Source organism: Xiphophorus hellerii, chromosome 16 (assembly GCF_003331165.1).
Source record: "Xiphophorus hellerii strain 12219 chromosome 16, Xiphophorus_hellerii-4.1, whole genome shotgun sequence".
NCBI lineage: Eukaryota > Metazoa > Chordata > Actinopteri > Cyprinodontiformes > Poeciliidae > Xiphophorus > Xiphophorus hellerii.
In genome coordinates, this window is record NC_045687.1 from 3,654,329 (window position 1) to 3,668,587 (window position 14,259).

A 14,259-nucleotide genomic window follows, 5' to 3' on the forward strand; every position below is an offset into this window, starting at 1 on the left:
AAAGTTGCAAAATTTCCTGGTAAGATTTTGTGTTTTTGCAGTGTAACGGTGAAAAGAAATGGCTCACGTCTGCCAGACTTGAAGTGTTTTTGCATCTTCATATCTTGCATTTTAACATCTCTGCAGACCTCACACATCCTGGACACAAAATGTTCTTCAGGCTGGCATTAGAAAGTGAAATAAAAAAAAGAAACATCTGTCACAGAGACATTTTCTTCCACCAGTCTGTCTCTCTGATGAAACCCTTACTTCCTGAGTGCAAATTCATGTACATGTTCCTTTATTCTAAGATTTAATCTGTTAAAATCCTGTTCATATTCCAAAGAGTCATTAGCACGGCTCTGTGTGTAAAGCTTACAGTACATTACTCCTGCTTTACGGCACATTGACTCTTGTCCTTAGTACCATTAACTGGTATCCAGCCTTCTGTAGGTAAATCTATAGCAGCCTGCTTGTTTCTGCTAATTTACATAGTTATTAATAGACATTTAAAGCCATAATAGTTGTTGCAATGCTATTTAAAATAAAAAAACACATCAGATTAGCGGCTAGTTGAAAGAAGTCGACTTTAAAACAAGTTAATATAGAAGATGAACAAGCTGGTGACTTTAAAGATTAGTTAGTAAATGCAAGCAAAGCGTTGCTATATGATGGATTTGTGCTTTATATGTTAGAAATTAGCTCCTTTATGCTACAGTTGGAGAATATTACAGTCCAATATGTATGTAATTAACACAGTTATGGTTCTGTTGTCACTGTCTTTTCATGAGATTTAGAAATTGCTGCTACAATAAATTAGTAATAACTGTGAAATTAACAGCATTATTCAGCCGCAGTATCTCTGGTGTCTTTAATAGCTTTAAAAATCAGTAAATTGACTGAGGTTTTAATTAAAAGCTTTGTCTAGTCAGCTAAAAATGTGTGCAGCATTTATCTGCTGGCCACTAAAATGTTACTAATTTTTTTATTTCCTTCAGGGAAAGACAAGTGGGACCAACACGCTGAAAAATGCAGTTTAATTAGGATTTTACATCCCAGTTCTCAGAATTATGAAACAAATGCTGGGACATTTAAACTTTTCAAATTATAGAATTATTGAATCCACAAATACATGTTTTATAATAATTTCTTCTATTGATTTAATGAAAAAAATTTGAAATGTGAAAATTCACTGTGTATTATTTCAACTTAGTGATCTTAAATGAATGGCAGCCATGTTGGATTTGAGATAGTAATTGGTCAGAGACCTACACTGTAAAAACAGGAAAACATACCAAGTATTTTTGGTCTAGTGAAAATCCCTTAGTATGCTTGAAATAAGACCAAACTAATTTATAAGCAAGTTTTCAGCAATAAGAGACAGTAATTCCTTAAAATTTATTAAGAAGTACTAACAACATTTCGCCAATGTTATAAGTGAAATAATCTGAGAATGAAAGTAGTATGTTTTCATCAATATTATGAAATTATTTACTCTAAACAAGCTCCTATATCTTGCTAATAAGTTGATTATGAGTTAGTTTTGTCTTATACTGTGTTCTAAGATATTTGCATTAGAAATTAGACTAAAAATACTTAAGAATTTCTGTTTTTGCAGTGTGTAATTTTAAAATCTGAGTTCCACCAGGTGTTAGAACAAAGAAAGTCAGACTTTTGAGTACTAAAGGTATGTGCTTTTAGCTGTATAGCTTGTCCGAAAAGGGACTTATTACGCAAAATTCACTTTTTGCACAATTTTATTCTTCCGCTTGAATCTCTCTAGAAACAGTCCAAGAACAAAACATCCAGCCATTTTTCTGGCAATAAGTTGATATTTTTTGGTGTCTGGAAAACAAGCAGCTACAAAAACTCACGATTATTAAGTCACTCCCCTGTTACCTAGCAACCTCAGCGGAGCTCAGCCCGTCACCTAGCAACCGTAGCCAAACTCCAACACGTTTGGCCAGCCGATTTTATCGCTGTTTGCGCTGCTGGAAAAGACTGTTGTACAATTGCGCGTCTGTTCCCAATTATTTTCACATTTATAATCTGTGAACGTTGAGTTGAGGGGGCGTGGCCAGCTGCAGCTTATTTGCATAAAAGTGGCAGGACCCTAAAACAGCTCATTCTGAAAGGAGCTCAAAATAGGCATAATGAGCAGCTGATATCTAATTATTTCAGAATGATTTTGTACAAAAATCTAATTAACATGTTTTATGTAGCTCACAGAGCTATTCTAAGTGATTTAAAAGGAAGCATAATGGGTCTCCTTTAAGAATGTGGCTACAATTATTCTGCTATTTGTGTCAGAAAATATGAAATTTTACAGCATTTAGAATAAATTATGTTTTACTTTTTTAATTGGCATGACTTGATTTAAAAAAGTAATAATAATAAAAGCAAAGCTTAGCATGCAAGCTTCAAAATAAATAATTGCAGATTTTTTTCCAAGTGTTATCAAAGGCTTTTATTATAAATAGAGTCTCTAAATGTCCCTGCAGGCTTTTGTCCAAAACTCAGATCTCCAGCTTTACTGCCAGATATAGTGAGGAGTTAATTTCACAGAGAATTTTCCCAGCGAACGCGATGGAGGATCCGGTGTTACAGTGTAAGACTGCAAACATTCAAAAGTGTCCCCTGGGTTTTCTTTCCGAGATCCGCTTTCCTGTTTAGCATTCTGACTGAAACCCTTTAAATCATCCTGAACAGCTGAACTTGGATCTGTCCTCTGGGGTACTTTTGATTAAAAGATCGAATTAACTGAACCCATAAAAGCAGCGAGGAGGTTCGGGCGGGGAGTGGCGCCCACAGCATGGCTCTGTGAATTTATGAAGAAGCATGACCTCATTTGACTCGTGACCCTGGATCCATTCAGGAGTTTTTTTACGTTTCAAGGGCACCTATTATGCAAGAATTCGCATTTTACATGTTTCCGTACTTTTATTTGTGTCTCAACGGCTTAAAAATGCTTTAAAAATCCCCTACTGCTGTGTTTTGGCAATAAGTTAATGTTTCTTCTGAGTGTTTGGAAACTTCCAGAGTGTAACCTAGCAACCCCAGCAGAGTTCCACCCTGTTACCTAGCAACCCACGTGGAACTCCAGCACGTTTAGTCAGCTCAAATAACTCAATTCAGAAATACTTTATTGTGATCTTAAAGGGAAGTTAAATGTGGTTATTGCTCATGTAATTAAAGGTCGGTAACAGCTGAGGGTGGAATGTAAGCAGTGGTGAACTCTCGCGGTAAATATTAGGCTACTACCAAGAGTTTCAATGGGCTTTACAACGGCTGCTGGAAAAGACAAGTGTTTTGTTGGTGACTTACCATCCAGAAACCGATCGCTGCATTCTCCTTGGTTGCACAAGAGGCTCCGCTTTTGCTTTACAAAGATGTACGGTTGTAAAATTGCGCATCGGTTTGCAGCCATTTTCAAGTGCAAATGGCTTATTTTGAACTAACCAGACTGGAATCTCATTATCTAAGAATGATTTTGTGCAAAACATGTAAAAACCATGTTTTGTATAGACCATAGATCCTAACATATTCAAGAAGCACAGTAGGTCACCTCTAAAATTGACCTACTATTAAAACAATTTGTTGTCATGGTGACAGAAACATAACATGTGGCTTGGAGAAACAGTTTCTTACAGTTATGTTGAAGACAGGCGGAAAGGTGCGTGAAAGCACGTTGATTTGATTATTAAGAGCAACGGCAGGTTCTGCACAGATTGATGTCTCACTTGCTGTCTCTGTCTTTTGTTTTTTTCCTCATTTGGTGCAGAGTTGCCTCTTGATGGTAAGAAAAAATAATGTTTTAGTTTTTCTGTGAAGAATTCTGACTGGCAAGCAAACACGTTACAAAGATGGCGCTTTTAACAGAAACAGAGTTTTTTTGTCAGACGACTACACAGTTGGTTTCTACCCCCAACAGTTGAGTAAAGAGAGTTAAAATCCTCAGTTCAGAACCTAGAGATGATAATTTGATGTTTTAATTAGGGCTGGGAAATATGGCAAAAACATAAAATTTCCCATTTCTCTTGACTTTTTTTTCTTTCACATTTTTTCCAATAAAGTAATTAGAAATAATAGGAAACATTTTCAAAGAGTGGCTTTTATTTTAGTCACCCCTTTAGTGAGTTGCACTATTGAGTATTAGGACGAGGCTATGGGAATTATTGTTCAATTACAAAAAATAATTCATAATATTGGCAGAATAAAGATGCAATTTTACCATTATGAGACAAACAAAATTATATATTTTTTACTACTACTTTATTCTCATATTAAGACATTATTGTCATTTGATTTCAACTTAATTGTCATAGAACTTTATTCTCATACTATGACTTAATTCTTGTAATATTATGACTTTTCTTCCTATTTAAAAAAAAAATCATAGCGTGAAATTTATATTTAATTGTAAGATTGATCTGAATTCAAAGTACAAAAAAATAGAAGTTGTAAAACAAGATGGCCGCCCTGGACACGTTGACATCACTCTCTGCACTATAGAAAAAAACCCTAGATTTTCTAAAAATGAAATCTTCAAAAACCAAAACATTTTGCCCAGCAACGTTTTGCCCTTAAATTAAACCCAGATATTTTCCCCGACAGTTCAGAGATGCTTTAGTGATTTGCTTGGTCCGTTTGTCTCCTCCCGTGGTGTTCTGTCTGTGGATTCATCGGTGCTGCTGGGTCATGTTTTCCTGCTCTAATCTGTCGTCTGTGGTTGAATTTTCATCTCAGATGCTGCACCAGGAGAAGGTGGTGAGATGTCTGAGCAGAGCAGTCTGTTTGTGGTGAAGCCAGAGAGCGCCACCGCCACCAAAGGTTTGCCAAAATAAACTCTGAGTAATACAGAAGACGTTAAAACGAGTGAAAAAAGCTAACTTTAACTTTACATCATTTTATGATGTAAAGTAAAAAAGAAAAGGCAATTTTTTTCACCTTTGATGTAACATTCTGTACAGAAATTGTTGAAGCCCGTATTTGGTTCAGTTTCAACATGTTTCACTTTGCAGCATTTATTTTTAGCTCGTTAAGGTATCATCGGTTTGCCTTTGTCAGTTTTGCTCACACAACTGACTCAAAGTCTTCTGGAGAGAAATGATGAGGGCAAAGATTAGGTTCTTTGGAAGTTGTCTTTGTCTCCGACTCTCTCCCACTGCAGTCTTCTTGTGTTTTCGTGTGGGAAGTGATCCAGACTCACCTCACTGTTTTTTTTTTTTTTTTTGTTACAGCCAACAGTGACACAGTGTGGCATTATCTAAAATCACCAGTCAAACGTAATATGATAATTAACAGCTCGGGTAAAGTTGGCCTTCCTGTGTTTACCCTGTAGATTCCAGTACAGAATGGACCAAAACGCATCATCAACCCAGCAGGTGAAAAATAGAACAAAAGATGTTAATTTTTTAAGTAATTCTGAGTTTTTTTGTATCACAAACAGCAAATTTTTTTAGTTAATAGAAAACTTACAACATATTAAGGCCAACATGTTCAACTAATTCTGGATCACTTTATGCTTTCTGCCTTTTACACCAAGCAGATTAATTAGTTTTTTTCTTAAACTTTACAGACTATAAGTCATTAAATGTGGGAAACATTTTCTTATGCTGGTTTCATTTTTTTTACATCACAGAAAGCCAATATTTTAACAAGGTTGTATATATATATATATATATATACATATATATATATATATATATGTATATATATATATATATATATATATATTACATTTACAAGTGTCCACTCTTCAAGAGGACAAACTGTTTATCTGTCTGGAATAAAAATGTCCTCCATCTTGGTTGCTGGCAGGGAAGGACATCACGTTTGTGGCCAAAGTCGACTCGTCGACGCTGAGCAGGAAGCCCGTCATGAAGTGGCTGAAGGGGAAGTGGCTCGACTTGTCCAGCAAAGCTGGGAAGCACCTGCAGTTCAAGGAGTCGTACGACAGAAACACCAAGGTACTCGGCCATTTTCTCTGTCTCAACCTGTCTACGCGTTGCTCTACAGGCTGTAAACCTGTCAGTGTTGGATGTTTTCCAGCCTTAAAGGGGCAGCGCAGGTTTTTTGGAAGTGGAGGTAGAAAAAACAAAACAATAGCAAACATGAAGAAAAGCTTAAAAATCCTGATTTATTTTGGCTTCTACTTAAAAAAAAGAAGAAGAATGACATTATTAAATGTGATTATGCAGATTTTTACAAAACCACAACCTTGAAGCTGCAGTGACTGTTTGTGCTTCGGTTTTCATGCGTCTCTCCGTCAGATCTACACGTACGAGATGAGCATCATCAAGGTGGTGGACGGAGACGCAGGTGGCTACCGCTGCGAGGTCACCGCCAAAGACAAGTGCGACAGCTGCGCCTTCGAAGTCTCCGTGGCGGGTAGGTCTGCAGACCGACACGTAATCACATCATTGTCATCTTCCATTCAACGCGTCCGCCATGACGCCGTAACCGACTGTGTCAGCCAATAACACGCAGAGCGCCGCAGACATTAGAGCCCATCATCCAGGTCATCAGTTCATTATTCCTGTGGCGCGGCGTAATGAATTAACCTCACTTCCTGTTTCTGTCTGCTGCTTCCAGCCGCGCAGGAGGACCAGCAGGACAACATCTTGGAGGCGTTTAAACGATCGTGAGTGTCGCTCTGTAACTCGCCGTCTCTCTCTTCCTGTCACGTCTCAAAGCTTCTACTTCCTGTATGTCATCAGGAGTTTCAGCGTCTTTTAACCAGAGTGGGTAGTAACTAGTTACATTTACTCAGTTACGTCTACTTCAGTAACTTTTTGGAAAAAAAAAACAAAACAAACAAACTTGGTTGCATTCACAGCAGCTAATTGAACTCTACACTGTAAAAACATGAAATCATGAAATAGTTTCCAGTCCAAATATTTTAATACACTTGAAATAAGACAAAACTATCTTACAAGTAACCTTTCAGTCAATAGTAAATCATTATTATTAAAAAAGTTCTAGTTTCACTGGCAGATTATTTCACTTATAACAAAACTTTTTCCCGTATTATAACAGAAATAATGTGCCGATTTTTTTTGTGTTTAAGTTGGTTTTTTTAGTTCGCATCAGAGGAAGTTTGCATTTTGTTTGTTGAGCTCAGTATCTTCGTGTCGTTTCCTTCTGTGGTTCTTGATGCAGCGCCCCCACAGGTGAGGAGGGGAACAGGTTTAGTTTGGATTGTTTGGTGCAGTGTGAAATTGAACCGCAGCAGCTGAAAATGTAACGAATGTTGTAACTTTAGTCCCCATTTGAACCAAAACTGCGGGTGAAAACACCCAGAGTATAAAGTGAAATGATAACATAGTCAGAAAAACAAAACGACGAGTTGGTTGAGCCTTTGGCTACATTAGCCAAACGTCCAAACGACGTGTTGTTCTCAGTTAAAATGTTCGCTCCACAAGGAAAGCTTCTTAGCTTATACAATTAACACTTTTGTTGTTTTCTCTCCTCACCTAAAGTTTTTTCAGTTCACACCTTAAAGAAGGTAAAAGCAGATCCATTGCAAGAAAAACAGAAATAAACTCAATTTTCTTTTCTCTTAGATATTTTCTAACAGGTAAAATATTTATTTACGTAGCACCTTTAAAGAAAAAAGAAAAAATCACAAAGTGCTTCAACAAACAAAATAACAAATACAATTGAGCAGATTTTAAAAAATAAATGAGAAAAGAAAATATAATAATTTTAAATCATTCAAAAAGCAGGAAGAAGCAAAAGCTTATTAAATCCTACATCTAATTATCAAATGTTATAAATATTTACTAATTTACTTTATCTAATTTTTACTTTATGTCACAATTCCTACTCTTAATTTATATCTGTACAATTAATTTATTATTATTTGGTCTACATCTACTGCCGCAGCAACATGGATACATTTTTGTACATTTATTTATTTATTTTTTATATGTTTATTAAATATTTTGGTTATTTATACAGAAAAAATAACAATAACTCCTAGAGAACAGAACTTATACAGCACAGATAGAGACAAAATTAAACGATTTATGTAATTCATCTATTTTTATGTAAACTTAAAGACATTATTTTGAGAAAGTCCAGAACTCTGGGATTTCCCATTTAGACAATATCTCTGTTTTTAAAACACAATAAATCTCAGAAATTATATTTTTTCACAACTGAATGAAAAAGGTGTCTATAAATACATGTATTTTTTTAAAAAGCGCCTTTGGAGTTAATATTTGTAGATGTTTTTACACCTAATCTGAAGGATTTGGAGCGCTGAGTCGAATCATTTTGGGCATTAGATCGTTTTAGCAAAAAGCTTTTTCATCTGAATATGTTTTTAAATGTCAGGGAGGATCTGATTAATTGAAATTGGTTAGATAAGAACGCCTTAATCCGCCTTTTACATTAACATATAAGCAGGAAAACGAGATGGGAAAAAGTCCTGGGGGTGTTGAGTCTGCATGGCGATTTCTACAAAGCATCAGCAGGATTTGGTTTTTGTTGTTTTCTAACATCATAGTGAGCGTCGTCCTCGTGTGTTTGAGGTTCATTTAACTCATCTGAGAGCGAGAGAACTCCAAATAACTTCAGAGCCGGCTCCAGTAAGAGCAGATCATCTGAGGCCAGCGTTCATCCGGCTGTCCTGAGGGGAGCGAATCCTCCCAGGACAATACCGTCCCCTCTCAGCACGCAGAATAAAAAATAAATAAAAAGTGGTCGACTGAGCGTGAAAATTATGTTAGCCGTGCAACTGCTTTCACAGCGTTTGAAAATATCAACAGAGTTTACGGCTTTTTTCATCATTAAAAGCCTCCATGATGGAAGTGATGTGAAAACAGGTTTTTATTTCAGTAAAAATATCATCGGTGTGACGAGAGCAAATCAAAAACAGAACTGTCGTTGTTCTTGCACTGCAAAAGCACAAAATCTCACCAAGTAATTTTGGTCCAATTTCTAGAGCAAATATTTTAGTAAACTTGAAGTAAGACAAACTAACTTAAAAGTAAATTTTATATGCAGAGGCTAGTTTTAAGTAAATGTTTCCTTAACGTTGATAAAAAAAAGTTATAGTTTCATTGGCAGTTAAATTAATTTACAACATGGGAAAAATGTCATGTTGAGTAATAATTAGTTACATAAAGATACATTTACTAAACTATTTTTTTTTTTTTCAGAAAATTAACTTTTAGGAGTATTTTTACTATGCTGTTCTTTTTACTTTTACTTCAGTAATTTTACTATAAAGTATTTCTACTGTTACTGTCTCTAAAACTTCTGGATTTTCTTCCCACTGAATGAAAAACAAACATGTTTTAACCATAAACTCACCAGACACAGACACACACCTGCAGTTTTTGTTAAAGTTTCATACATTTTTATTGAAAAAATCTGATTTAGAAACATTTTCTTTCTGCCTGATTTTGTTATTTTTTGTTACTTATATGAATTATTATCATTTTGGTCCATAAAACACCAAAATTTCCACAACTTTATAATTTGATCAGTTACTCAGTAGTTGCGTAGACTTTTTACCAAATACTTTTTTACTGTTGCTTAAGTAATTTTCTGGGAGATTACTGTTTACTTTTACTTGGGTGAAAATATTTTGAAGTAGAGCTACTCTTACTTGAGTAAAATTTCTGGGTACTCTGTCCACCTCTGTTAAAAATTAGCCATAAAACTGCTACTACAACAAATAATAACTAATAAAAACTAGCAAATCTGTTCTAAAACTAAATAAAGCTAAACTCAAAACTAACAGAATAAAGTCAGCATAATAACATTTTTCTTTTTCTCAGAGGAGAGGGAGATGAGGATGCTGGTGAGCTGGACTTCAGTGTTTTGCTTAAGAAACGGTAAGATAAGTAAAAACAATCCACATTTTGACTTTGCCTACATCAGATTGAACTCTCCTTCTGCATTAACACTGATATTCAGGAAGGAGAAGAAACTGGAGGAACCGAAGGAAGAGGTTGACGTATGGGAAATCCTAAAGGCAGCCAAGCCTTGTGATTACGAGAAGATTGCCTTTCAGTACGGCATCACGGACCTGAGGGGCATGCTGAAGCGGCTGAAGAAGATGAGGGCGGAGTCCAAGAAGAGTGACGGTGAGTCGCAGAGGAGACATTTTATGAGACAAACCCAGAATGTGCACAAGAAATTTGACGGCAGGGAGGAAACTAAAGCTGTTTAATGCAGCCGGCTGTAAATACTGGCAGCGTTTAAAGGCCCCCGGAGGGAGGTTACACAGGTTGGATGACAGGTGGGATGTTTGTTAGCCCGTTACTGCTAAAAGCCGGCTGCCATGGATCATTTGGCCCTTAAAGCTGTTCCAGAGCTGCGCTGACATGATACTTTCTCGTTAGCTTTCCTGACGAAGCTGGACCCGGCCTACTCTGTGGAGAAGGGGAAGAAGATCCAGCTCACTGTGGAAGTGGCTGACCCCACGGCCGAAGTGAAATGGCTGAAAAACGGGCAGGAAATCAAACCGTCAGCCAAGTAAGCCACCTGAATGTGTGAGCGATACTGAAGGTTGGTCTCTTAACCAACTTAATATGCTTCCTTAAACAGGTTAGGATAAATCCACGAGCTAAACATGTTCATTAGATTTCTTTTACACAAAATGAATCTTAGATAATGAGATTTTAGTTTGCTCAGTTCAGAATGAGCTGTTTTAGGGCTTCTTATCACTTTAAATCCAAAATTGTGCTGGCCACGCACCACAACTCAGCGTTTACGTTCGCACGTAAAAATGGCTGCATACAGATTCGCAATTATACAACTGTACGTCTTTGAAAAGCAGAAGTGGAGCCTCCTGCACAACCAAGAAGAATACATCCAGTTGTTTCTGGATGGTAAGTCAACAACAAAACCCTCGTCTTTTCCAGCAGCCATTGTACAGTCAAACCAGCAGTTAAATTTTGAAGGTTTTTCAAAGTACTGGGGCTGTTTTTAGACATAGTAGGGGCACGAATGGAAGTATAAAATCATGGAAAATGTTAACTTTTGCATATTAGATCCCCTTTAAAGTTCAAATATTTATTTTTTTGAAGATCTACAACAGCAAAAACCAGCTGACCAAACGTGCTGGAGTTCCGCTGGGGTTGCTAGGTAACGGGATGGGCTTCGCTGATTTGTTACATTATATTCTGGAGGTTTTTGATACTGGTAAACTTTCAAACACCAAAAAACATGAACTTATTGCCGAGAAACGTCTGGATGTTTGTGTTTTTTTTTAAAGTGCTTGGACTGTTTTTGGAAGCAAAAGAAACCAAAATGGCTGCATAAAAACTTGGAAAATGTGCATTTTGCAGAGTAGGTCCCTTTTAAAATCAGTACTAATAATAATAGGCTGAAGTTAAAGCTGCTTACACTCAATCTAAAAAACAAACAAAGAGTTAATTAAAAATGTTTATTTTGAAGCGATTCACCCATCTGGCTGCTACAGGAAGCAAGTAAACTTAAAATCAAGTCAAATTGATTAAAAACATCCCTTTTCACTGCATGTTTAGCACTCAACAGATGGCGCTCTCACTCAAATTATACTTAAATACAACATTAGATGAATGCAAAATTTTTGGTCATTATGACTTTTTTGAATTTAGAGAAATCAGTGCCTACTTTTTACTCCTCAGACATAAAAAAAAAAGAAGTGATTTTATGTAGTTGTTGAATTATTACTCTCCTACGAATATATTTAGTATTCACTAAAGTACAATTTAGTCCAGTATCTGTTCAGGAAAGTGTGGTCTGAGCTCTGGTTTGTGCACAGATCGCACTATAAAGTGTTCATTTAAAGTTTTATTGGCGCGGCTTTGACTTTGAGACGAGTCAAACTGTGCATGTATGTGTTGGTTCTCGGCCCGTTTTGCCCGCTGGGCTCCATCAGGCCTGTATCTCCTTCTGCCTCGCTCCTTTCCCCGCCTCCTTCAAAGGCTTCTCTTAGTGTTTTATTGAAGAGGCTACAGCTGTTGCAATTGGTATTTCATCAATGTCTCTCCAGCATCTGCTATTTTGAGGTCGTCATGCTGTTTATAGAAAGGAAGGAAGGAAGGAAGCAACTTCCTGTTCTGATTAAGAGGAAACTTTTGTTTCACTCTTAAAGTAAGAAAAAGAGGAGGTATTCCCTCCATTAAGCTTGAAATAAATCAAAATGTTGTGATTTTTGATAAACATAATTAGACTCAACCGAAAATACAGTGAAACCCTTAATCATTTTATTATAGTATTATGTGAATTAGAAATATTGATGTAATTCTCAGATTAAAGTCCAAATTCTCAGATTAAAATTAGAATTTTGAGATTAAAGTCAGACTTCTCAGATTGAGTCAGTAGTCTGAATCCTCTAATCATCTTCTGAACTTTTATGCATTGCACTCAGGTCTGTTTTAATAAGCTACAGATTTAGGTGTCTTAACTTTTTTTTTGTTACCCCTCCAGGGGCTCTTTTGTGGGATCTAGTTTCCCTTATGTGACAGTAGGCTGACAGGAAACAGGGAAGGAGAGGGGGGAAGACCTGCGGCAAATGTCGTCGGGTCCGGGAGTCGAACCCGCGACGCCTGCGTCGAGGACTCAAGGCCTCCAAATACGGGTCGTGCTAACCACTGCGCCACCACGGCACGCCCAGGCGTCTTAACTTTTGATAAATATATTAATTATTATTCTACAGAAATGGATCAAGAATTTTTTTTTGCTTTCTCTCCAATTCTTATAATAACACCACAGAAATCCTTTCATCTTACAGCAGAGTAAACACTAATCTGGACGTCTAATTTCAGAATTTTTCACTTTACGGCAAAAACCACTCATTACTAGACGTTGGTGTTGTTGGCCGGTAACCATGACGACTCTGTCTCGTAAAAGCCTCTTGTAAAATGACGGTGGAGCCTTTTTGATGTAACCTGAATCCATTTGTGTGGGAGGAGCCAGAAAGACTGAGTCACTTTCACCTCTAAGCTTCTTATTGTGCCTAATTCTGCTGAATTCGTTGACATGTTGTGATTTTTTTTTTTTGCGTTACGGTTTTTCATCTTACGTTTTGCATATTCCAGGTATGTGTTTGAGAATGCGGGCAACAAGCGTACCCTCATTATCAACAAGTGCAACCTGTCTGATGACGCAGCGTACGAGTGCGTGGTCGGCGAGGAGAAAAGCTTCACGGAGCTTTTCGTTAAAGGTAAATTAGTGAGGAAAACAGGAGAAAGAGAGAAATTTCACCTGAGTGAAGTTGGTTCAACAGCTTCTCCAAATCTAACAAAATTTGTGCCACACATTTGTGCTGCATTTGTGCTTTGTTTCTGTTGCATTTCTGCTGTGTTTGTGTTGCATTTGTGCAACATTTGTGCTGCATTTGCGCTACGTTTGTACTGCATTTGCACCACATTTGTGTTACGATTGTGGTACATTTATGCTACAGTTGTTCTACGTTCATGGTAGGTTTGTGCTGTGTTTGTGCAGCAAAACGTTTCATTCATGCTAGTATCATTTTAAAGACATTAATAAATGTTTCAAGGGGTCATGAAAGGTCAACCAGGCCCCCCTTATTGAAGTCAGACAAAATTGCTGTCAATCAACTGAACTAGGTTTGTGCAGCAAAGATTTTAGTTTGTGCTGCTTTTGCTTTGAAGATATTAATGAATGTTTAAAGGTCAAAACGTCAACCATCGCCCCCACATTACACCCAAAATCTAACAAAATTGGTGTCAAATGTTTGTGCTGTTTTGTGCAGTAAAATTTGTTAATTTGTGCCGCTATCATTTTAAAGATATTAATAAAAAGAAGTTTCCTGAGGTCATCAGAGGTCATCAGAGGTCAACCACCAACCCTCTCACATTTACAAAATCTAACAAATTTGTTGTCAATCCATTCAACTACGTTTGTGCAGCAAAAAAAAAACAACAGTTTTGTGCTGCTTTTGGTCTGGAAAGTTTTTGATTAATATCACACAAATGAAAATCATTACTGCACAAACTCTGGTCACCAGTTTTGTTAGATTTGAAGAAGATCTGGGAGCGACTTCACTCAGGTGAGTTTTCTGCGCCGTTTAAATGTTCTTATTTGAACGCAGAGAATTGCTGTCGGCTCGTTGTGCTTTGTGTGCCTGCGATGTAATCCGTTTATTTCTCTGCTTTCATGTCAGACAGAAACACTGCGGCTCTCTGTTTCGCCTGTCTGCTTAGTCATATTTAATAGCCGCACAGCGAAGGAGATGTTCATGCTTTATTTAAAACCAAGTGTTCTTGTTAGTGAGCTGACATATTTATTAGAACTTGACTGAAGAAACAAATT

At 36.9% G+C, this 14,259-nt stretch overlaps 1 protein-coding gene across 3 annotated transcripts in view; it reads left to right on the forward strand.

Annotated features, from left to right (window-relative positions):
- The window catches only part of mybpc2a (myosin binding protein Ca), a 66,613-nt gene that overhangs the window by 26,747 nt on the left and 25,607 nt on the right, over window positions 1-14,259 (forward strand). For 2 of the 3 annotated variants that reach the window (XM_032588234.1, XM_032588235.1), the window contains 8 exons: window positions 4,726-4,809; window positions 5,800-5,948; window positions 6,252-6,369; window positions 6,574-6,622; window positions 9,771-9,827; window positions 9,910-10,079; window positions 10,338-10,470; window positions 13,023-13,147. In XM_032588234.1, coding sequence (XP_032444125.1) covers window positions 4,726-4,809; window positions 5,800-5,948; window positions 6,252-6,369; window positions 6,574-6,622; window positions 9,771-9,827; window positions 9,910-10,079; window positions 10,338-10,470; window positions 13,023-13,147 — 885 coding nt within the window. Of the gene's footprint in view, window positions 1-3,760; window positions 3,776-4,725; window positions 4,810-5,799; window positions 5,949-6,251; window positions 6,370-6,573; window positions 6,623-9,770; window positions 9,828-9,909; window positions 10,080-10,337; window positions 10,471-13,022; window positions 13,148-14,259 lie in introns of all 3 variants that reach the window. The other variant, XM_032588233.1, reaches the window with a different exon arrangement.